General features: G+C 53.0%; 1 protein-coding gene across 10 annotated transcripts in view; it reads right to left on the reverse strand.

Moving 5' to 3' along the window:
* Mef2d (myocyte enhancer factor 2D) overlaps positions 1 to 24,052 on the reverse strand; it is a 30,393-nt gene that overhangs the window by 6,208 nt on the left and 133 nt on the right. For 2 of the 10 annotated variants that reach the window (XM_085835772.1, XM_029474978.2), the window contains exons 2-10: positions 23,442 to 23,745; positions 10,301 to 10,484; positions 9,671 to 9,874; positions 7,847 to 7,981; positions 6,867 to 7,077; positions 6,607 to 6,663; positions 4,816 to 5,006; positions 4,030 to 4,050; positions 2,742 to 2,871 (exon numbers count right to left, since the gene is read on the reverse strand). In XM_085835772.1, coding sequence (XP_085691898.1) covers positions 2,742 to 2,871; positions 4,030 to 4,050; positions 4,816 to 5,006; positions 6,607 to 6,663; positions 6,867 to 7,077; positions 7,847 to 7,981; positions 9,671 to 9,874; positions 10,301 to 10,354 — 1,003 coding nt within the window. In that variant the 5' untranslated portion in view covers positions 10,355 to 10,484; positions 23,442 to 23,745. Of the gene's footprint in view, positions 1 to 2,741; positions 2,872 to 4,029; positions 4,051 to 4,815; positions 5,007 to 6,606; positions 6,664 to 6,866; positions 7,078 to 7,846; positions 7,982 to 8,030; positions 8,169 to 9,670; positions 9,875 to 10,300; positions 10,485 to 20,659; positions 20,803 to 22,618; positions 22,769 to 23,441; positions 23,750 to 24,052 lie in introns of all 10 variants that reach the window. The other 8 variants (XM_085835771.1, XM_029474974.2, XM_085835773.1 and 5 more) reach the window with 6 other exon arrangements.

Consider the following 24,052-nt stretch of genomic DNA (forward strand, 5'->3'; position numbering starts at 1 on the left):
GCCCAGCTTTCCCCACTACCTTTAAACTTCACTCTAGTTGGTCAATGCCAGTTACTAGTTCTATTGATTTATTTATTCCTCCTAGCTTTCTTTCTTTCTTTCTTTCTTTTTTTTTGGTAGTTCGAGACAGGGTTGCTCTGTGTAGCCCTGGCTGTCCTGGAACTCACTTTGTAGACCAGGCTGGCCTCGAACTCAGAAATCCGCCTGCCTCTGCCTCCCAAATGCTGGGGTTAAAGGCGTGTGCCACCACTGCCCGGCTCCCGCTAGATTTTTTACAAATAGTTTATTTTATGTGCATTGGTGTTTTGCTGGCATGTACATCTGTGTAAGGGTGTCAAATCTGCTGAAACTAAAGTTACAAACAGTTGTGAGCCACCAGTGAGTGCTTGGGATTGAACCTGGGTCCCCTAGAAGTGCTCTTAACCACTGAGCCAACTCTCTAACCCCCTGATTACTCATTTTAAAAACTAGTATAAATGCAAAATGTGGCCTCTGGGACTAACTGTATTCTGTGCTTATTTTACAAACAAGAAAATCATGCCCTGAATAGGCCAGTGCTTTACCTAAGGACCTCAGGGGAGAAATCAGAACCCAGCTCTTAGTCCTGCCCCACCCCAGCACTGGAGCTCTATCCACTGGGAGGGTTATTTCCTAAGGGTCAAGAAGTCGGTCTCCAGGCCACCCGGCTACCTCCTTAAGCTGCTCTTGTCATCACAGGCAGACCTCTAGAGGTAGTGTCCACAAAGGACAGGCCCCTCTCCTCTTATGCAGGATATTTCCATAGTAGATCGCCTAGCACCTACTGGAATTTGGCTCACATCAGATGTGGTACCCAAAAATGTCTGCTGCTGACAGAAGTCTGCTCAACTACTCCTGTAGCAACAGCAACTGGAGCTTTCAGGGCCAAAGCTGCTTTCACACCCTAGAGATACAAGCAGTCCACAAAGAGAGCTGAGATGAACTAACTTCCCTCCTACTTCACAAGACTGAATGGAAAAAGCACAGGCAGCCGCCATGGTAGGATTCTTGAACAATCAATGCTCCTGAGGAGATCTGGGCTGTATGCATCCCACTTCCCCATTAGACTCAGAAAGTTGGTTTTTCTCCTTGTCTTGGGAATGGCTGACAGGCTGAGGGAGCTTATCACCCTCTTACCCACCTATTTGCCCTGAACCAGGCCTTCAGGCTGCCACTTCTGAAGCAGCCAGCCCCTCCTCAGCTTCAAGATTCAATAACTTGGGAGTGGGTATGTTGTGAGGCAGCCAAGAAACTGGAGTCAGAGACATCTGCCCAGAGTCCTCTACAGCCTGGCCCCTGCTGTAGTGTGAAGTAGGCTGCTGCCTGCCGCTCAGCATCTCTCCTGCTGCTGGGAAAGGGCAAAGGTGGGATCTGTACCTTAACATGCTTCAGCTCCAAAAGGGCTGGCAGAGGTGGAGGAGTTTACTGTCACCACAGAACGGCCTGAACACTGGTCACTCAAGTGTGAGGATCAGTGAATGAAGTGGGAAAAAAAGAGCTTACTGCCACACAAAAGCTCCAAGACCAGGTGACAACACATTTCCCCACTAGCAAGTCCTTCCTGGGCAGACACAGCAGCCTGAATGCAGCAAAAGATGGCTACGGGCAGCATACTGTTCTGGGGAAGGTGTGAGAGGCTGACAGAGCCATGCCAACTTGCATTATATGTCCCACAGTTCTTCCCAGAGGCCTCTGCCATGTCCCTAGGTAACTGCTCACCTTTAGACCTATCCAGCCTTCCCCAGACTTATCCTGCCTCCCACTCACTGCTGTACCGAGCCCCCTCTGCTCAGCCAATCCACTCTGCATCCTCTAGGAAGCTCTGCTGCACTGACCATGTCCCCTCCCCAGCCCCCAAACCATAACTCTATCGGCCTGGTGTGGCTGAGTCATGTGCTCAGCCACCTCTGGCCTGTCTGTCCCCTCACACTGGACCGCAGTTACTCTTCCACAAGAACCTATGCTAAAAAATAAAATATACCTGGTTAAAAGTGAATTTTACCTTAACAATGCATTTTTAAAAAGTATGTCTTTGGGATGTACTTTAGCACAAATAGTGCCTTTGGGATACATTTAAGACTGAAAAAGAAATTGTTTTGTCTTAAGTTCAAATCAAGAATTTTGTTTATTTCTCTGTTTATAAAATTTTTTAAAAAAAGATTTAATTTTTTTATGTGTATATGTTTGTATGTATGCCATATGTGGTCAGGTGCCTGGAAGAGGCTAGAAGAGGGTGTTGGATCAATTACAAGTAGTTGTGAGTAACTGTGTGGGTGCTGGGAACTGAACGTGGACTCCCTAGAAGAGCAGCAAGTTTCCCTAACTGCTGAGCACTCTCTTTAGCCCCTGTTTTGTTTTTTGAGACAAAGTCTCATGTAACTGAGCTGGACTTTAATTCCCTGTGTAGTTGAGGGTGACCATGAACTTGTGGTCCTCTGGTCTCCACCTCCTTGGTGCTCAGATTACAGACAGGTGCTGTCACATCTGGCTTATAAATAGTGCTGGCAACTGAGCGGAGGCTTCATGCCTGCAAGGTAAACCCTTTCTACACCAACTGAGCTCCACCCCAGCCCAGGATTCTGTTTTTATGTTTGATCTACTAATTACCACACTAATTAGTGAAGGACTTTCCTCAGATTGGAAGGAGCATCCAGTGACCGTCTCTGGTCACTCCCCTGCCCTATGCACAAGAGAACAAAGTACCAAGTTACATCAACACTCACCTGTGTTGTAGGCAGTGGGCATGGAGGAGAAGGGGAGGCCCTGGCTGAGTAAACTTGGTGTTGCCACGGAAACCACTGGGGTGGTGAGCGAGTGGGTAGACTGGGAGACCCCAAGGCGCTGGGCATTGTTCTGTAGGAGAAAACTGTCTGTCAAGAGATGGCAAATGGGAGGGCTGTCTCGAGGTGGTCAACCTATACTGCATCTGAACTAAGTCCCTGAATTCCAAGGGAAGGTACCATAGCATGGAGGCCCACAGACTCACTAACACAGTTGGTGTGTTTGAAGGCCTCAAGACTCACAGAGAAAAACATGCACACACAGATTCACTTGCATCTGCACCCAACAGACAGGAAGGCATGGGAGCAGCCTGGAGCTCAATGTCAACACTGCCCTGGTACCTGGGTGGAGTGATAGAAGGAAGAGATGTGGTCTCTCTTGGGCTAAGACCACTAAAGTCTCCTCTGTACCCATTACAGTAGCAGATGTCCCAGGAGATGTATACTGGCATCTGGGAATGGAACGTGGGATCTGGGGTGGCATGTGATTGCATGTATGCACACACGTGTGTAGGGCTGTCAGCTCCATCTGCTGCTGAGTCACTTGTTTATTCCAGCTCCATGCTGGGGCCGAGGCTGCTGGTGTGTTGGCCGCCAAAGCCTGCTTGCCTTTTCCAGCCTTTCTGGCCTCCTGACAGCAAGCTGGGGAGGAAGCACCCTCCTCTTTCCTGGCTGATGATGAGTGTAAGCACAGGAGGGGCTGTGCATGTCTCTAAGTGCCTGTGAGATGGGCTCGGAGGAGGACGGGAGTGAACAGGCAGGCAGAGAAGTCCTTGCTAAGGACAACTCCAGTAGTGACTGCCTCCGGCCTTGGACTTTCCTAGATTTTCTTGTAAGGATTAGGCTTGTGTCTTGGGTTCCAATGTTGTGTGGGCCTATGTGGAGTCAGGAGGCCAGTGGAAACTAAGGGCTTAATTCAGGTATCTGCTTGGGCCTCAAAGGCCCGGGGATAGCCTCATGCTCTTTTCTACATGCACACACATACACGTGTATGAATAAGTGTGGTAACACATAAACATCCATGCACACACAGATGACACATGCATGCCATGTCCAGCCCTTCCTGCTACCCCATTCACCTTAGTATCCCACTCAGCTCTATGCACAGCTCCTGACAACCACACATTAAACACACAGGGAGAAGACAGGTACATAAACTCATGCTACAGACTGAATAACACTGGGCAAAGCTGGAACTCAAAGACACTGTTAACATCTTAGCTGCACTTACCAGATCTAAATGGTCCTCAGTCTGGGAGCAGAAATAAAACCAAAAGGAAGGTTCAGGCTATGGCTCCTGCCCTTCCCATATGGCCACCCCATTCCCCCTATCTGCCTAAGAGCAGAGTGTTCTTTGTGGCCCAAAAGGATATCTAGATAGTCTGTCTATCTGATAGCCATAAAATGCTGTATCCTGGGCTGGTGAGATGGCTCAGTGGGTAAGAGCACCTGACTGCTCTTCCGAAGGTCTGGAGTTCAAATTCCAGCAACCTCATGGTGGCTCACAACCATCCGTAACGAGATCTGACTCCCTCTTCTGGAGTGTCTGAAGACAGTTACAGTGTACTTACATATAATAAATAAATAAATCTTTAAAAAAAAAATGCTGTATCCTGGCCTCCATCAGCCAGATATCATCTGCCAGTCCTTATTCTCATAGTGCAGTGTGAATTCCTTTTACCATCTTTATCATACACCCTTTTCTCCTATCTCCTTTTCATTTTTACTGCCCTCTGGTCAGCACTGCTATGGTCCAAAGGAACTCAGGGAAGAAAGCGTTTCTTTCTTTCTTTCTTTCTTTCTTTCTTTCTTTCTTTCTTTCTCTCTTTCTCTCTCTCTCTCTCTCTCTCTCTCTCTCTCTCTCTCTCTCCCTCCCTCCCTCCCTCCCTCCCCCCCTCCCTCCCCCCCCATCTCTCTCTCTCTCTCTCTCTCAAGAAGTCCTACCTGCTACTAACCTTCATTTTCTTGCTTTTATTCCCACCTCCCAGACCCTGCCAAAGCCCAGAAACCCACTCACCAAATGATGCATTAACCCTTTGCCTCCCTGGGAAGTGATGACCCGCAGATCAGGCTTGCGGCTGGGGGCTCCAAGCTGGGTGTTGTGGGTAGGTGGGGGCGGAGACTTGGCAGGGATGACTTTGTTTAGGCTGTTGCCATTGGCCACAGGGAGGAGGCCAGGGGAAGCTCGGGCACTGACATAGCCATTCCCTGGAAAAGTGAGATGAGAAACAAAAAATGCTGGCCTGCCTCTGTACCTGCCAACTGCCCCAGACAAGCATATCTGTCACCTAGAGGCTCTCAGAGGCATGCCAGCATTCTACATGGATGCTGCCTGCCTGCCTGCCTGTCACTGCCTAAAGCCTTGGTTCCCAATCAGTTGACATAAGTCAGCCTCCAAGCCACAGTGATAGAACCAGAGTTAGAACTGACGTGCAACCATTGCCACTGCCAGCCCCAGGCACTTAAAGAGAGCCCTGCAGCCGTGCTTCTCCCCAAGCCTGGCACGCTTCACACAGGACGCATGACTGGAGTGGGAAGGGTGGCAGGCTGTGACCACCAGAGCCAGGCAACCATTTAGACTGTTTCCTTGCCAGGAACTAGAACTCTGTGTTTTCCATCAGCACAAGGCAAGCTGCCTGCCACCATGGGGAAACAGGCCACTGACTGTTGGTAAAGGTGTTGCTGGCACTGGGGGCTGACGATATGGTCACTCCCATAACTAGAGCTGGGAAAAAGGCATCACAAGTTCTACATTGGCTCTGCACTCTGCCATGTCCAGGTCTTCCACACACAGTATCTCACCCATGCTCACATCAACCCTGTGAGGTGCATGGGATAGACTTTGTGTCAGTTCTGGACACATGACACTAGCTGAGAGAGCTGTGGTGACTTCTCCACAATCATCCAGGTCCATCTTACTGAGGTCCCAATGCTGGGCTCCAGGGCCTGTGAGCAAGGCCTGGAGAGAAGGGGTATGCCTTCAGTCTACAGTCTCATGGCCCTAGTGCACAACCACTTCTACAGTACCCTCACACCCACCCACCTCACACAGGACCCATAATGACCAAACAGGAAACAGGTAGCACTTGGCTGAGACTGAGCTAGATGAGACTGAGCTAGACGAGCCTGAGGTTCAGGAATGTAAGTTGTCCCCACAGTGAGAAATTTCACCTTTCTCTGTCTGCTACAAGCACATGGCTACCCTCAAAGTGTGTTGCTGTTTCTATCCCAACTCCAAGATCACTCTGGGAATGGCAAGAATGACAGGGTGACGTCAATGGTGACATTAGAAGGAGGTCACTAGCCAAACCCCAGCAGCACAGATCAAGAGTGGCTAGCTGTGTTGGGGCCCAGGGGCAATGGTGAATTGTCCTATAGCTCTAGTGTGAATGCCTATAGGTACACATCTGTATGGTGACTCCATAGTAACACGGAGGCCTGTGTGCACGGTGCTGTTCGGGTGCCTACCAATTGTTGAGACAAGTCCTGATCCCAACAAGATGCCCCATTTTAATCTGAAAATGCTGGACCATGGCCAGGTATGGTGGTGCATGCCTTTGATCCCAGCACTCAGACAGCAGAGGCAGGTCGATTCTATGAGTTTGAGGGCATCTTAGTCTATATAGCAAGTTCCAGGCTAGCAAGGCTACATAGTAAGACCTGTCTCAAGAAAAAAGAAAAAGAAAAACAAAAAAACAAAAAACACACAAGAGGGGGTAGCAGGCTAACATTTTCTGATGCATCCTGCTCAGGCCCTGTTATTTCCCTCCCCTGGTCTGAGCCACCCTGTGGAGGCAGCTACACTCACCAACGGGGCTGGGGCAGGCTCCATTAGCACTGTTGAGGTCTCCACCCAGCATGGCTCCTGGGAGAAAAGCAGAGCTACCATGAGCTTTGTCTTGGGACTGAACAAGAAGAGGGGTCTCTGAGGAGTCCTAGGCCTTTTCCCCTCAAGAGTCATACACATACAGAAACACTGCAAAGGGAAGACCCTCCACTGAAAACAGAAGCCCAGAGCCCCTCCACAGCTCACTCCGACCTCAGGGACTCACCCTCCAGCCCACTTACCTGCACTAGCAGGCCGCTGGGGCAGGCCTGGAGAAACACTGTTTCTCTGTAGTGCTGGCTGCTGGGGGGACAGGAGCCGTGGGTCCGTAAGGGATGATGTCACCAGGGAAGGAGTGACCAGAGAGCTACTTGGATTGCTGAACTGCATGGAGCTCTGATTGGACACGGGCACTGTGACAGGCATGGCAAAGTTGGGGGCCGGAACAGATGACTAGACAGGAAGATGGAGGGTAATGTCACACCAGGTCAGTGTCCCCCACATACCCGTTTTGCCTGAGAGGGTAGACACAGAGTTCCTTGGTTCCTGAACTATATCTCCAAAGGCCAGAAGCTTGGGCTCCCTGCCTTCAGCCCTTTGGTAGCCCTGCCTACCTCCCATCAGACAGGTAAGAGCACCTTGCAATACAGCTCTGACCCAAGGCAAGAGAGGCAGGCTCTGCCCACTGCAGGTGGGACTGAATACCCCCAGTGGAGGTGGGTTAGTCCTCAGCCAGGCAGGACACACTGGGAGCAAGTTAGTGCCCTGGGTACAGACCCGAACTCGCATAGTATTGAGGATATGGCTGTGCTAAGTGGCCACCACCTTCTGGCCTGCCGTTAGGAGCAGCTCAAGCCCACCTTTCTACCATCCCTTTAGCAGTTCTGCTTCCTTTACATAAAGCTGAATGACTGAGGCAGGGGTGCCAAAGCACCCCAAGGGGGATCCCCCAAAACAATGGGACAGAGAACTCACTCCACTCCCTTTCCCTCTAGAGACTGCACTTTCTGCTGGGGAGAGGATACTGCAGGTCTCTCTAGTTTATGCAAGAAGATCTTTACAAGAGGGTTATCAAGACCAAGGTCAGGAGGTCCTCAGTGGTCAGTACCAGCCCAAGGATGGCTCAGCATAGTACATCCATCAGAGGCAGCCGAGGGCCGGGCAAGGCTGGGTGAAGCCACACCATGCAGCACAGGAGGCTCTCCTCCATGCGACTACTCACGGCCAGTCTATAACTCTGCATCATCTTATCAAACTCCTCGTCTATCTTTTTATACTTCTCTTCCGTCTGGGGGGTCAGGGCAAACGCCTCGTCCACCTCGGGGCTCTCACACTCCCTGTGCTTCTTGTGCAGCGCCTGGGGGAGGGGCCGGAAGGGGGCCAGAGAAAAGGTGAGGAGGGCTCACCCCATAGCGCCTGAAGAGCCCATCCAGCTCCTCACTGGCCCGCCGGTACTTGTCCTCCAGCAGGGGGCTCTGCTCCAGTGAGTCCTCCCCATCCGGCTCTGGGCTGTCACAGCCGTTGAAACCCTTCTTCCTCAGGGTCTGCAACCGCACACTCAGTCAGCCAGCCAGCAATGGCCCTCCGGCATCCTCCAAGCTCCTCCCCCCAATCCCCTACTCTTCTCCAACCTTCTCTCCCATGGTTCCCAGATGTTCTAGTCCCCCTTCCCCCCAATCCCCACCCAGAGCCATCCTCCCCTCCCTACAGCGTTCCCTGGGGCAGGCATGCTCCACAGCTGTTTAGGGAGAAGCCAGGTCCTGCCGGCTCCCTAGAGAGTGTGCTTGGGGGTGGGGACTCTGCCCATGCAAACCTGAGGTTCTACTTAGGTGAGAGAAACTGAATGGAGACAGGAAAGGACAATACAAGAAAGCACAGAGGACCTGCACTCACTGAGCTCTTTGCTCTCTACCATCCCAGACCCAAGCTACCCACGGTCACTCAAAACTTTAAAGATACCTGCCTTATTGGTTTTCTTTTTTAAAAAAAAAAAAAATCAAACCACATCTATCTATCTATCTATCTATCTATCTATCTATCTATCTACCTACCTACCTACCTACCTACCTGAGAGTATGCTTGCCCTGGAGTGCATGCACACACATGCACATGCCGTAGCACATAAGTGAGAGGACAACCTGCAGGAGTTGGTTCTTCTTTCCACCATGGGGTTCCTGAGAATTAAACTCAGGCTTGGCAGTAAGTGCCTTTACCTAAAGCCATTTTGCCAGCCTTTGCTTCATTTTAATTTTAATTAATTAATTAATTTTCCCAAGACAGGGTTTCTCTGTGTAGCCCTAGCTATTCTGGTACTTGCTCTGTAGACCAGACTGACCTTGAACTCACAGAGTGCTGGGACTAAAGGTGTGTGCCATCACTGCCTGGCTTGTTTTAATTTTTTAAAATTTTATCTCATGTGTGTATGTTTTGCCTGTATATGTGTACCACATAAATTCCTGATGCCCAGGGGGTCAGAGTAGGGAGGACCCCAGCCCTGGAACTGTAGTAATGAGCTGCCATGTGGGTGCCGGGAATGGAACTCAGGTCCACTGGAAGAAAGCCAGTGTTGTTAACCTCTGTACCCCAAACTGGCATCCTGGGGTAAGAGGCATGAGCTGGGTTGACTTGTTTGCTCACAGAGGAACACTTAGGCCAGCACTGCTCCGTCTGCAGAGTAGCCAGACCACCTGCCTAAAGTCACATGGCAAGGAAAGGTCAGAGCCCAGTCCCTTAACATTTCACAGATGACTCTGAAACAGAGGACAAGAGCCACACAGACCCACAGAGCAACAGGACGGAAAGGAGACGGAACAAAGAGGAGACACAAGAAAGAATAACATACAGGATGAAGGAAGGAAGAACTAAAAGAGCATATGACAGCAGGACGCTCCTCAGACTGGCAGATCACAGACTGCCTAAGTTAAGCTGAGGCCTGGTGTGACTGTATGTCTCATGCCTTTGCTGTCAGGCCCCCTCCTTCCTTGGACCCTGGGTTCAGGAGAAGAGATGGGTTTACACATGGGCAGAGGTGGGCACTGGCGCGCACCTCGATGATGTCAGCATTGGTGCGGCTCTCGTGCGGCTCGTTGTACTCGGTGTACTTGAGCAGCACCTTGTCCATGTCGGTGCTGGCATACTGGAACAGCTTGTTGGAGTGGTTGAAGATGATGAGCGCGATCTCGCAGTCGCACAGCACACTCAGCTCGTAGGCCTTCTTCATCAGCCCAAACTTCCGCTTGGTGAAGGTCACCTGCAGGAGAGCATCGTGTGGCCAGGTCTGATAAGAGTCCCCCTGCCCATAGACATAGCCTCTACCTACCCTAGCCATGGTTAATGGAAATCCATGGTCTAGAAAGGAACAAAATAGCACCAGAGCCAGCCTGTGTGTGCAGTGGGCTGAGGAGAGCAGCACACCTCCCAGTTGAGGAGGGGGAGAATTCTTGCTGAGATGAGGAAGCTGTAGGTGTGGCAATGGTGTGGGGCCCTGGCCCATCTCAGGCCAGCGAGCTAAGAAGGTACACAAAGTGCTCCTCTCTCTGCTTAGACCCACTCTCTATTGGAACCTCCCGTGAGGCTCTGGGTTGCCAAGAAAACTCTCTTTTAGAACTAGTCATGGGTGACAGAGCTGGCTCTCTGTCCTTGCTCACCTACCACAAGGGCTCTGGGACCTCCTCACCTGGCGGTTCCGTTCATCAGTGATTCGCTGGATCTGAATCTTTTTCCTCCCCATCTTCTCCGGGGGTCCTTAGTGCCAGAGAGGAAGGGGCTGCTGGGTGGTGATCAGGAGCCTCACACTGTGCTCATGAATGTCTGGGACTAGTGATCAGTTCATGGTCTGCAGAACACCTATGCACAGCCTCCTGGGAGGGGTCATAAGAGGACTGTTAGACACCCAACCTCCCAGCCTGGTTTAGGATGTAAGCCAAATTCATCACAGCCTGTGAGAGACTGGTGGCAGCTCTGCCCCATCCCCAAATTGTGACAATATTGGCTATAGAGGAAATGCCCCCCTTCCCCATACCAGATACAAGTTGGGCTCCCACTGGGACCAGGGCTTAGTCTAGGCTGATTCCCCAAGTCATTGCTGTACTTAGGCTTTAGGTCACACAGAAGATACAGGGCTCTGAAGGTCTGCTTCTTGGAGAGCACCCACACCCTGTTCTCTATAGACCTTGTTGGGCTGTATTATACATTATCTTATGTGTTGTACTCTGCCGACCTCCTACCCACCACACAACCTGGACTAGTGGAGGCTCCTAAGTGAGAACATATCGAGCTAACGTCTTCCCATACTGCAGGCGGCGGGCAGAGAGAGGATGCTCGATGCTTGTAAGGGTGAGAGGCGTCCCAGTCCAGGTTGTCACCACAGTCCTTACTTACATGGACTCAGAATCTGGGATCAGTGGAGGCTGGAGTTATAGCGTGCGCTCCCTAGTCAGAGCTTGTGTACATGAGTGCGCTTCATTTGCTCAGCCCAAGTACAGTTCTGTTTGAAGGGTGTTCTGCTGCTTAGACAGACAAGCTACTTTTGGGCCAGAGGGCAGCAAATGTCTTTTCCAGAACACCTTACACTGGGGACTGAATCCAGTGGTCTTACACATGCTTGGAAGGTGCTCTGCCTAGCTGCATTCTCAACCCCCATTTTTCTTTCTTTCTTAACCCCCATTTTTCTTTCTTTCTTTTTTTTTTTTTTTTTTTTTTTGGTTTTTTCGAGACAGGGTTTCTCTGTGTAGCCCTGGCTGTCCTGGAACTTACTTTTAGACCAGGCTGGCCTTGAACTCAGAAATCTGCCCGCCTCTGCCTCCCAAGTGCTGGGATTAAAGGTGTGCGCCACCACGCCCTGCCCCATTTTTATTTCTTTTTTTTTTTTGTTTTTTTTTTGTTTTTTTTTTCGAGACAGGGTTTCTCTGTATAGCTCTGGCTGTCCTGGAACTCACTTTGTAGACCAGGCTGGCCTCGAACTCAGAAATCCGCCTGCCTCTGCCTCCTGAGTGCTGGGATTAAAGGCGTGCGCCACCACGCCCGGCTCCATTTTTATTTCTTGAGCTAAGGTTTTGTTAAGTTTCCCAGGATGGCTTATGATCCTCTCCCCCCCGCCCCCCCATAAGCTATGGTCACAGGCCTACATCACAAAGTCTGGCTTTTTTCTCTGATTACTGTGATGCCAAGTGTGGAAGCTAAAGTTTCACACTCCCTAGGTAAATGCTCCATTTTGGAGTTTACTCTGATTCAGGTAAGAGTTTCTGTAAAAAGCCAGAGAGTCAGCGCTGCAGACTGTAAATTCTTTTGTACTGTTTAAACTCTGCTAGAAGCAGGCAGCCTAACTGACAAAGACAATGGGAGAGTAGGTGGGTGTGGTAGCTAAGGTCTTTAATCCCAATGCTTGAGAGGCAGAAGCAGGCATCAGTGACTTGAAGCCACCCTGGTCTACATAGTGAGACCCCAGCCTTGACAAAACAAACCTAAATAAATAAATAGATAGATAGATAGATAGATAGATAGATAGATAGATAGATAGATAAATGGAGAGGGGAGAGATACACAAGGAAACTGAAGAGCTGGCTTAGCATTTAATTAAGAGCCCTTGCTGGTCTTGTAGAGGACCTGGGTTCAGTTCCTAGCATCCATTTGGAGGGTTACAACTATCTGTAACTCCAGTTCCAGGGGGTCTGATGTTATCTTCTGGCCTCCACAGACGCTGCACATGCGTGGTGAACAGACACACAGGCTTTAGGAAGCAAGAGGCTCCTCAGCAATAGCTGAGTACCAGTGGCTGCTGAGTGGAACCTCTGCCTTTCTAGCTCATTCCACAAGGCCTAAAGGTTACAGAGTAAGTGAAGTAGTTGGTTCACTGGTTACCTGACTATATAGGATGGGGAAGGGGAGGTCTGGGCTTGCTTAAGGTCATCACAGATTGCAGGACTGCCCCTCACGCTTGTCTAGCTTCCACTCTAAGCACCCACAGAGAGCATCTCGGCTCCCTTGTCCTAAAGGAAGGGTAATTTGTCTGCATGTATAGAAGGTCACCAAAAGAGGGAACCAGCACCTCTCCTCTTGCTCTGATATCTGAGGAGTTCCATAGTCCCTGGCCTTCCTCTGGTCACTCCCCACATCCCAGACCAGCAGTGGCAGCCTAGAGCTCTGTATGGCCCAAATCTGGTCTCTCTCCAGGTCTGTGACCCAAATTCCTGCCCAATCTACTGTAGGATCTCCATCCAGAACCTCCAGGCTTTACCATAACTCTCAGAGCTACCCACAACTGCCCTCCTTGGGCTGGGGAGCTGGGAAGGCACAATGGGGCAAGGGCTGCGGTAAATTGGCCTTTTTTAGGCGTGGGTCTCTCTGGCTCAGCCTCGGAACTCCAATCTAGACCTACAATGTGGGGTGCTCTGACTCCCCACTGGCTAGGTAGCTGTCTTCCTTCTTGTCCCTTTCTTGTTTCCTGCTCTCCACCTTCAGACCATGAACAGACTCTTTTGTTTGTTTATTTTTCTTTGTTTTTTGAGACAGAGTTTCTCTGTGTAACCCTGGTTGTCCTGGAAATCACTTTGCAGACCAGGCTAGCCTTCACAGGCCTGCCTCTGCCTCCCAAGTGCTGAGGTGTGCACTACCACCACCCAGACCATGAACAGTTTCTTGACGACAGAACCTCTCTCCTGCTTACAGCCAGGGCCGTCTCCTAGTGAGCTGTCCCAGTGTTTTCACAGTTTTCCAAAAATCCAACCCAACAATCTTTCTAGCATTATCAATTGTGCTTCTCCTATGAGCCCAGTTCCCCAAGGTTGGAGATACGTGAAGCAGGAACTGAATCTGTCTTTTTACTATGCTATTGCCTGTAGAAAAAGCTCAGGAAATACCTATACAAAGAAAATATTATGAGCCTGTAGAAGTCCTTCCTGCAGTCTAATCTCTGTCTGCCCTGCTATTTTCACTGTCCTCTGTGGAATTAGAACCTTCTACCAGCTGCCCTCAAAGCCTATTAGTTCAGACATCACCAACTCTCCAACCAACCCTGCCACCCTCATCCTCATCCCTCCCTACACTCAGCTAGCTGGTGCAAAGGGTGAGACTCTAAGTCTTCTAAGGAGCAGCCCTGAGCACATGGAGATGGAGAGGATGGGGTTGCTTAGGCAACTGTCGCCTGGCAACCAGCTCCCTGGCTGATCTCCTACACTGCCCCCCCATCCCTGCCGCATGCTGGGGGAGCTAGGATATGAGAGAGATCATGGCTGAGAAGGCAAGGAAGCCAGAGAGACCTAGTGAGCATCCTTTATCAGATGGAACCTGTCTGTCTAAGAGGCCAAGTCTCAACAACCCTGACTCGCTCTATACTAGCTCAGTCATTTATAACCCCATGCCTCCCAGGGTCTCACTCACTGCTACTTTTCCTCGGCCAGGACTACCCTGCCAGAGGACAGACCCTGCCTTGGCCAGTCCTTCCTCCTAGCTAACCATAAACTCTCTTACAAAGCAGGCTCAGTCCCCTCTGCTGTCTGTTGCACATTGTTTTAGATTCTTTGGAAGCCCTGGGGCAAGAATATGAACTCAATCTTCATTCTGGAAAAATGGTGTTTGGGGAGATGGTCACAAAGTACCCCAAACTGACCCCATTCAAGGTATGGAGCTGTCCTGCCCAAACTTGCTCAGTCTTATCAGGAAGTTTAATGAACACCTGGACCTGCCTAATTAGTCTTCTGCTCAACAACCTAACTAACTGCTAGGAGCCAGAGGCCCGGGCATCTGCTCTCCAGATGTAGGCTGTGCTCCCGCCTAACCTAGCCAGCCCCTCTTTTCTGAGGCTCTGGTCTTTGGGCTGCTGCTCTTCTTCTCTCCTCCCCCTTTCAACCAGACAGGGTTTCTCTGTGTAGCCCTGGCTGTCCTGGAACTCAGTCTGTAGACCAGGCTGGCCCTGAACTCAGAGATTTGCCTGCCTCTGTCTCCTGAGTGCTGGGCTTAGCGGTGTGCACTGGCTGGGCTGCTGCTCTTCTAAGTCTAGTCTGCAGCTCTGGGCACTCATGCTGAGGTGCCAGGCCCCAGGGGCCTTTCCATCCTGACCTTACAGCAGCAATGGCCCTCGGTAGGTTCTAGCTGGGCAGGGTGGTATTACCCGCAGGCTGTGACAACAGCAGCAGAAAGGAGAAAGCACTGGCTGGTGAGATCTGTAGGAAGCCAACAGCAGGGTGGCCATGGGGGCAGGGAAGTCTGGGAGCTAGGATCCCATGGTAACTGGCACTGTTTATATGCAAAAGAGGGGCAAGTGAAAACTGAAGGGGTGCTGGATGGAGGCCATGGAGACTAGGCCCATCTCCCTACACACCTCTTGTACCTGAGCAATACCAAACCACTCTGGGGTTTCAGAATGAGGCACCACAGTTCCTGTGTGAAGGGCCTGGGTGGAGACGGGAGTGAGGTCAAGACAGGTTCCTGTAGCCACTGCTGAGAAGCCAGGGAGGAAGCAAGTGCCTTTCCCCCAGTCTCTTCCTCCCTCCACTCTTTAGCAGTGTACCCCCATTTCTGCTCCCTCACTCCTTTCTGCCCTGAGCACTGTCTGTGTCCTGGTGTCCTGAGGCTCTAAAAAGCTGCATGCATCAGATTCTGTAGCCCTATACCAGCAGGCTCCAACAGAGCAGAGGCCAGAAAGGCCAAGCCCTGAGCTCTTCTTGAAGGGAGTGGGAGACAGCTAGGGAACTGCTCTCATTAGGCGCTCCCCCTCCCTTCCTGGCCGCTGGGGGGCCTCAGGCTGGAACTAGGGAAGGCAGGCTGCACTGAAGACAGCTGTCACCCTCCTCCACCCTCTCCCTGGTAGGGCTGCAGGGCATGAAATAAGCAGCATGCTGGGGGAGGGGGCGACAATCCAATCCACCTGTCACCCCCACAGTCGGGCAGCCTGCTTGCTAGTGGGAGGAGGTGTGGGCAAGGTGGGGACAGATGCACAGACAGAGGAAGGAGACAGAAAGGGGCCAGTGAGGCAAAGGCACAAGACTGGGAGAGCGACTGGGCTGAGCAGCCAAGGGGTGCCCCGGCAGCCTGCCCGAGGGCACCCTTCAGGTCCTTGCTTTTCCTGGCCCCAAGCTGCCTTTCTTCTCCACAGTTCCCATCGCCATCCAAAAGCACAGGCCCAAGCCCAAGTTCTGTCAGGCTGACTACCCAAAACCCGGGTTCCCACCAAGTCCCACCATCCCCTCCCCCAGACAGCAGCTTGGGGCTGGGCAGGGGCTATTTTTAGCCTGGGCAGTGAGCTAATTTTAACTCACCAACAGGAGACCTGAGGGCGGACTGGTGGAGTGGGGGGGGGGGCAGTCCAGGAAAGCAGGGCTTGGGCGGGGTGGTCCCAGGCACTGTGGCCTGTAAAAACAGAAACTGACTTGAGAAGCACCCAGGAGGCCTAGGAGCTCTCCCCTAGCTTCCAAAGGGCAATTCTCCCATACTCCGCCCTCAGCTTCCCACCTCTCCCATCTAGCAAACCTCTTGGGAAAGTGTTATCCTGTTTTCTCCAAGAGGGGATGTTTCCCCTCCGCGTCCCACTCCCTGTCCTTCCTGTAGTCTAGCTCTCACTCCCCAGTAGCAGTAGAGTGCTCCCGACCCTCCTCCTAGCTAAAGTTCTTCCCATCCACAATACAGTTCCCAGAGCCACCCCCTGGGCCTAACTATTAGGGGCTACTGAAGACTGCGTCCTGAGGTCAGGCCATGAAGAAAGGATGAGTTTGCAGGGGCTGGGCTGGGCTTTTCTAGCCTACTGAGGTGTGTGCCTAAATTAAGGCACAGTTTCCCCCTATCCCACCCCCCAACAGAGGGGCAGAAGGGTGAGGTTCCCTGGGAGAAAAGTCAGCCCTGCAGTAAAGGAGAAGTGCCGGGCTAAGCGGCTGAATCTTCAGCCGGTGAGCTAGGCTAGGTGGAGGCCAGAGGGAGGCTTCCTGGAGCCTCTCCAGGAAATTTTCTCAACTGTCACCCCTAGTAGATGAGGGAGAGTTGGCTTGGGGCCACTCTGTTGGGGCCAGTGCCAGGTGGAGCACAGGAGGTCCTGGTGATAGTTGCAGTTATCAAGGTTCCCCCAAATACTTATGAACCCAGAGTTCGGGGCCTCTACAGGTCCTGGCCTTGGTTAGGCCCAACCAAGGTCACTGTTACTAGTGTGGCCCATTTTTGAAATCCAAGTTTGTACTTTGCTTTAGCTCTGCCTAACAGGCCAAGTAGCCTGACTCACTGGTGCTCATTTGCATGGTCATTTGCATAGTGTCTCCACCCTTATTCCTCCAAATTCAACTTCCCACTCCCGAGTGCAGGCCATCCAGTGGCCCTCAAGACCTCAGAAATGGTTCCATCCTCTGTTCCAGAAAGCAACCCTCAATTCACAGGGATGTGGCCGGAAGCTCCCATCCTTGGGACCTTCATTCCTGTCTAGAGAAAGGATCAGAGGCACATAGTCCAGCCAGTAGTCTCAGGGTGGGGCAGCAGCATCAGGCCTCTCCAATCCTGCTCCACTGAGTGCAGCACAGTTGACAAGAACTACATTTCAAACAAGACTTTAAAGGCTGGGTCCTATACTCATAGCAGACTCTGGGGCTCAAGCTCACCTTGTCAGAAGTTAACCAACCAAGACCAGGACATATGGGATCATGACGGTGCTTGCTCCTACCATGGATGCTTGCAGACAACCAGCCCCTGAGTACCTGTCAGCCTAACCTCCATCTGTCCAGTTACAGCCACACCCTCCATACGGAAGCCCCAAAGCCTCTCTACTCTGGGAAGTCTTTTCTAGTAGTCCTATCTAACTATTACCCTTCTCTCATAGCCAATCCTGCCATGGCAACCTTCGGCCCACTTCAGCCATCTAAACAAGAAAAGCCCGTGGGGGATCTTGGCCATTGGATGCCTTAGTTGAGGAGAGGTGGGGGCAGTTGGGACCGTTGGTGTGTCACCTTCCACCTCCCTACCCTACTTCCCCCTGGGGTCTCAGGAGACAGAAGTGAAAGTCGCAGCTGGGGCCTTGAGGACAGTTCATCTTGACAGGCGTTGTTGGGATGAGCATGCTACTAGGGCTGGTTTAGGACTGCCTGCTAGTACAAGTGGATGCTAGCTAGATGAGTTGAAGGACTTCCCATGGAAATGAGAAGAGCAGGGAAATCTGAGCAAGACTTGGGCCACAGAGCAGGATGGGGAATCTTAGAAAAGCTCTCTCCTAGGAGGACCACTTTTTGTTCAAGCATCCAGGAACAGATCAAGGGCTGAGCCCTAATTGCTGGGCTTCTGGCATGGGGGAATGTGAGGCAGTGCAGACTGAAGGGCCACCCGCACTCAGACAGGCCAGGCTAGAAAGAGGCCAATCCAATCAGGGAAGGCAAATCCTCCTGGTATTGTGACCTCAAGGAGTACCAAGGGTTTAAAGGAGCCTTGGGCAGTGGCTTGGTCTCTAAGCCCTAGGCAGAAGGTGGCAAGGTGGCTCTTATGAGGATTAGCTTACTGCTTTCAGGAAAGACACTAGGTGAGGATGGGGCCTAACCCAATGGGCCCTGAGCACCCTTGGGCAAACACACTCTCATCAAAACATACCTTCATCAAACAGGATTCACTGTTTGTCAGAACACAGCAGGGACCCTCTGACTTTGTCAGCATTGACTGTTGTCTGTGCATTGGCCTTCCTCTGAGGGGAAGCTCTCAGGGGCTTTTACAAGCAAGGCTCACCCCTGGGAACAGGTGAAGATTTCCTTTAGCCTTAGCTCCCCACCCCCAACTGCAGGCTGACAGGTGGGGGAGAAGAGTAGGAACAGCTGGGCCAGGACACCTGTTCCCCACCCCATGCCTAGCCAAAGGCTTGCCATGGGGACCATACAAGGGGAGTTTGCCAAGAGGCAGGCAGGTGTGGGGGCAAAAAGAGAGGGGTCCAGATGTCAAGGGAAGAGACAGAGCAAGAAGCACCCTCTTCAAGATGCATCACCCTCGCCTACAGTACAAGACAGAGAAGAAAGGCAGGTAGGGCCAAGGTCAGCCCTCTAACTCCCTCGCTCAGAGCCCCTACTTCACATTCCATCTACTGGAACAGGAAGAACCCAGAAAAGAGGTCTATTCTCCTTGCCATCTGCCCCCACCTCCACCCTGTTGAACCTCTTGTCTTAGTCTTTATTCATCCAGGCTTCAACCCCAGTCTGGGGGAGGAAGACAGCACTAGGAATAGCAAAGGACCTAGGACCTAGGATGTTTGCAGGGCAAGTTTTAAGGACAGGAGCCGGCCATGCCATCCCAGGGTCTGGTGGTCCCTTCCAAGCCCCTTCCACTCTTTATCCCCGCACCTTACGTTTGGCTAAAGATCCTGATGGAAGGTGCACCTGTGACACTCTCACTGAACCCATCTTCTCTAGAAAAGGCAGGAGCTGGAGGGAGATAAGGCTGTCCCCACCCCACCCCACCCCCGTGCTCCCTTCAGACCTTCAGTCCCCTTCCTGTCTGCCCCCAGCAGCTGGTCTGGGGGCCTCTGTGTGTCCCTGACTCCTGCTCCAGGGCTTTGCTTTGGGGCCTCTTCTGTTGATGGGGACTCTTGAAGGAATTACTGTCTCAGGAGTCAGAACAATACACCCTCAAACTAACACTCACTCTCTCTCTCTCTCTCTCTCTCTCACACACACACACACAAACACACACACACACACACACACACACGACCTCCGAGTGCTGTACCAGCCTAGACTTCGTGCTCCTTCAGATGCCTTCTTTCTTTCCTTTCTTTCCTTTCCTTCCTTCCTTCCTTCCTTCCTTCCTTCCTTCCTCCCTCCCTCCCTCCCTCCCTCCCTCCCTTCTCTCTCTCTTTCTTTCTCTCTGTGTAGCCCTGGCTGTCCTGGAACTCTCTCTGTAGACAAGGCTGGCTTCAAACTCAGAGATCCACCTTCCTCTGCCCCTCAAGACTGGGATTGAAATCGTGCATCACCACCTCCTGGCATCAGATCTCTTTTTGACAAGAGCCCTCAATGCCTCGCAATAGACTTTTCATTACATAACTCCTTCCCCTTTCAGCCTCAGTTTCCCCAAGACCAAAGACCTGTAGCAGACAGAACCCTGCCCATCCTAGGATCTTCACAGAGATAACAAATGGTACCCCCCAGATCTGGGGATCCCCAAAATCCTCATTTTTGTGTCTGAACCATGCACCCTGTTTTAAACTGGGTTGTGCATGGGTGATGCTGGAGGGGCAAGTTAGGGACAGGCAGGACACGCCTTCCCTGTGGCATGTTGTCTGCCCAATGCTAGGGGAGTGGCCCCAGAACACCCAGGGGCACCAAGCCAAGGTCAGTGACCAAGCCTAAAGCTCAGGGCCTCCCGGGAGGGTAAGTTTAAATGAGTAAATATGGTCCCGCCTGGGTGTGGTTTGCCACAGGCCAGAGCTTGGGGCAGGTCACTCCCTCCAGTACCCCACTCAGAAGGGGCTGTCAGCCACAGTCAGCTGCCTCAATCCATGCCATACTAGCAGGACTGCAACTCTGTCACTGGCAATCGGAATAGGGGTGGCCTGTGGCCTGGGCCTGGACAAAGCAAAGGTAGATGTGAATGCTTTGAAATCCTAAACCTAGGATTTGCCTCAAAATGCAATGGAGTAGCTTCCCTCATGGAAACTGGAGCCAGTCAACAGCAAGGACCATCAAACACAGATGCCTAGGCCACCAAAAGGGAGCTCATGCACACCTGGAAAGCTGAGGCTGAGGTGGGAGAAGGGACAACTTACCCAAAGACTCAGGCCAGGGTGGGGGGCAGTGGCAAGCCAGGGAACAGAGCAGCAAGGGAGGGTGGAAGTCGGCCAGTGCTCCCTGACTCACAAAGCATGCTCTCCACAGACAGGCCCTGCCTGCCCATCTGTGCTCTGACCTCAGCCCCTGCTTCCAGCCCAGGCTCTCTGGGTTTTGTGAGCCTTTCGCCTTCCTGCCTCCAGTCCCTCACCACCCCCCACTCTCCAATCCTTTAATCATCTTTACCACCACTGCCCCCACCCCACCCCCCACAGTGCAACAGCTGCTCTGTGGGTGTCGCACCCCAAGGGTGCACTGCACACCTTCCCGCATGTGTTCCATGTCCTGCTGCAGACTGCCATGTGCAGCTGGGCCCGCAGGAGCCCCTCAGCAGGATTTCTGGGGAGGGGGCTCAGAGGTCAGTCTTCCCACAGCTCCAGGACAACTCCTCAGAATATGTTTTGTCCTAGGCAGGGAGAGATGAGAAAATATTCCAGGAGCCAAATAGCACCGGCCCACTAGGCCAAAGGTCAACAGCCTTTTTAGCAGAGTCACTGGAGAATGCCTGAGATTCCCCTCTTTTTCCTGGCCAAGTTAAAAGCTATCTTTTCCCTAACCTGGTTTCAATGGGAAGTTCTGATATCCAGGCTCCATCCAGCCTTCTCTTAACTGTGCAGAGACAATGTCAGCCACCACACAGCCAGATGCCTGCTTATATAGCACAGCTTCTAGCAGCTAATGCCACCCCCTCCCCAATGAGTAAGTCACCAAACTAGGACAGGAGGAGGACAGAGAGGGTTAGCTGGACTCTGGCCCCATAAAAGCCACCAGTGATTACAGCGATGCGGAGGCTGTGCGGCATGCGACCATTCCTCCTTCCCACTTCCCTGTAAAGGGAGATAATTTTCTCAGGCCAGGGGTCCTGGCTGAGGTCTCAAGGTATGGGGAGAGCCCACCACCACAGATCCACAGCCCTAGATCTGACCCTGGCCAATGGCTTTGGACCTGCCTCAGATCATCAACCCCATTAGGGATCCTGGACAACACCAACTGTACTTGTGACTCATAGTGCCCCCCTTGTCTGGAGCTCTTCTGTAGGCCACACAATTGTCTAGGTAGGGGACAGAGAAGTGGAGGCAACAAAGAAAAGCCATCCTACCAACTCAAATCTAGTGTGGGTGGCAAAGTGTCCCAAGGACCTGTGCTAGGCCAGAGAAACCATGGAGAACAGGAAACTCAGTTGGCACAGAAGATAAAGCTGGGAAGATGGACAGACCTCCAGGCCAAGGACATAAGGGCCAAGGATGCTGCAGCATAGGCCCCTTTCCAGAGCAGGGTCAGAGCGGGGCCTCAGTGAACCTAAACCCATCCCCTGGTCCAGCTCCCAACCTGGAGAGACTGCCTCTACCTTTCCCAACACACCACCAAGGAAGACCAGGAGAAGAAAGAAAAAAAACCTGCTGGAGAGAGATTATATAACGGCAGCCAGCCAGCCTGTCACATCGCCCAGCCTAGGAGGTGCACTAGAAGCCAGAGAGCCAGAGCAGAGAGCTGGGGCCCTCCAGCCCCATATCACCACACAGAGGGGGATGGGCAACCGGCACCTGCCTCCTGTCCAAGTCCCCCACACCCTGTTCCAGCCACTGGGCTTAGCAGAGACAGCACGAGCCCTGTGCCCATCCCCCAACACAAGGCTTCCCATACTTTCTGGCTGGGTCCTGTTTCTGCTCTAGGCTCATGCTTGCATGAGCAAGGCTTGTTGTGTCTTTATTCTTAATCTTTAGAGTCTCTCCCTGCATGAAATATATGGCAGAAGGATGGAAGACATAAGTCTGATACAAAAGCTGAAGTGTGATCTTAAGTAAACTGCTCTACCACTTTGGTAGGTATGGAAATGAATGAAAGCTCCTGACTCCCTAAAAGTACACGCAGCAGTCACACACAGGGTATATGTATGAAGGGCACAGGAGTCACAAACAAAGAACATGACCACTGAAATCCCAAAGCCTCAGTGTCCATTTCTGGGGTATATGGGAAAAGCGCTCTACAGAAGCTCCAGAATTCCCCAACCACCCTACATAACAAGGTTCTCAGCCACTCCCACAATCATCCCACCCCACCCCCATCCTGGAAGACGCAGGAAGGAAATTCATTCACAGGCAAGGCCATGGGAGTTGGGACAGCCAGGCTGAGCACTGGGGCTCGGTGGCCAGAAGCCAGAAGCTGGGTGTCTGAGAACACTGACAGGTAACTCGCCAATGCTCCCCTCGGCGGATACCTACCGCGGATACAGGGAGACGAATAGAAGGTGGACAGCTCCCAAGGCCAAGCGCACTCAGTAGGCTCCTCTCCGAGATCCGGCCAGAGCAGCCCAAGGTCACCGTCCCAGACGGCAAACTTCCCACAGTCAGGCAGCTCAGACCCACTGAGGGCTAGGGGGAGGGGGAAGATCCACCACTCACACAGCCAAACAGGCCTCGGAGGAAACTCACACGGGTAGGGCAGGGGACGGGATCCACCCACTGTACTCCCCTAGCCTGGCCCCAATGTGAGGGTCAGTCGTAGGCAGAACTGGCACTCAGGACAAGCTGGGTAGTCCAGGGCCACTGGGAACCTCGAGGGCTCGATGGAATCTCTGGGAGGCCTCCCTGCCCCATCTCTGAGGTGGGAGGCCGGGAGCACAGTAGTCCCTTGGGCCAGCCTCACCACTCGAACCCCACTCGCACTGACTCGGCCCGCACCGCACCGACCAAGAGAAAGGCCTGGAGAGGTCCTGCCAGATGTTAACAGCTGCAAACTACTGTCCAGGGGTTCTCCAGCCGGCGTTGCTGACACGCCCGACCAAGGGGGCCCCCACGGGCGCGAAATCGCGGCCGGAGCCACGTGCGTTGCGCCCGCCAAGGCGCGAGGCGACGGGGGCTCGGGTACCAGGCGCGGCTGTCACAGCAGACACCCCAGCACCAACACTGCCTCCGTCGCCCCGCCCGGCCCGGGACGCTCGTGCCAGGGCGCCCGTACACCCCTCGCGCTCCAGACCACCCTGCGCCCGGCCGCGCGGCGTGGGGGGAGGGGTTCTTAAAGGGGCCGACGCGCGTCGTGACTCACCAGCCCGTGGGGGGACGGGGTGTCACGGCGCCCGGAGCCTCGGCCCGGTCCGCCGAATCCTCGGTTACGCGAAGCCGCAGCTCCGACGGGGAACAGCGAAGGCGCCGCGTCCACGCGGCCTGGGCGGCGCCACAAGGCCGGGACCCCCTGGTGCGCGCGGGGGCGGCGGCAGCGGGCGGCGGGGACGCAGCCGAGCGCCCAAGCCGCCTCGACGGTTGTTGATATTTTGCTTCCTTCCTCCTTTCGGGCTCCAAAGGCAACTCCTCCAGCCCCAGACTCGAGGCCGACGTAGGCACCGCGCAGCCTAGCTTGCGAGATGGGAGGGGGGGAAAGACGAGAGTGATGGACAAGCAGGGGGCCAATGGGAGGGCCCCGCAGGGCGGGGGGCGGGGCCTGGCAGGGAGGCCTGGGACGCAGCCCCGCCCCCTGCCCGCGGCCTGCGCCCCACCCCTCTGGGGCGCGCGACCGCGGCGCGTGGAGCCCAGATCCCTCCGCCTGCGGGACAGAGCGAGGCTGCGGGGACCTCAGCACCCCAGCTCCAGAGTTGGCAGGGGTCTAAGTAAATAAGTTCTGGGGAGATAAGAGTGTTGGGAGGCCCCAGCTCCTACACT

Source organism: Mus caroli, unplaced genomic scaffold (assembly GCF_978045245.1).
Source record: "Mus caroli unplaced genomic scaffold, Mus_caroli_1 scaffold_3, whole genome shotgun sequence".
NCBI classification, from domain to species: domain Eukaryota; kingdom Metazoa; phylum Chordata; class Mammalia; order Rodentia; family Muridae; genus Mus; species Mus caroli.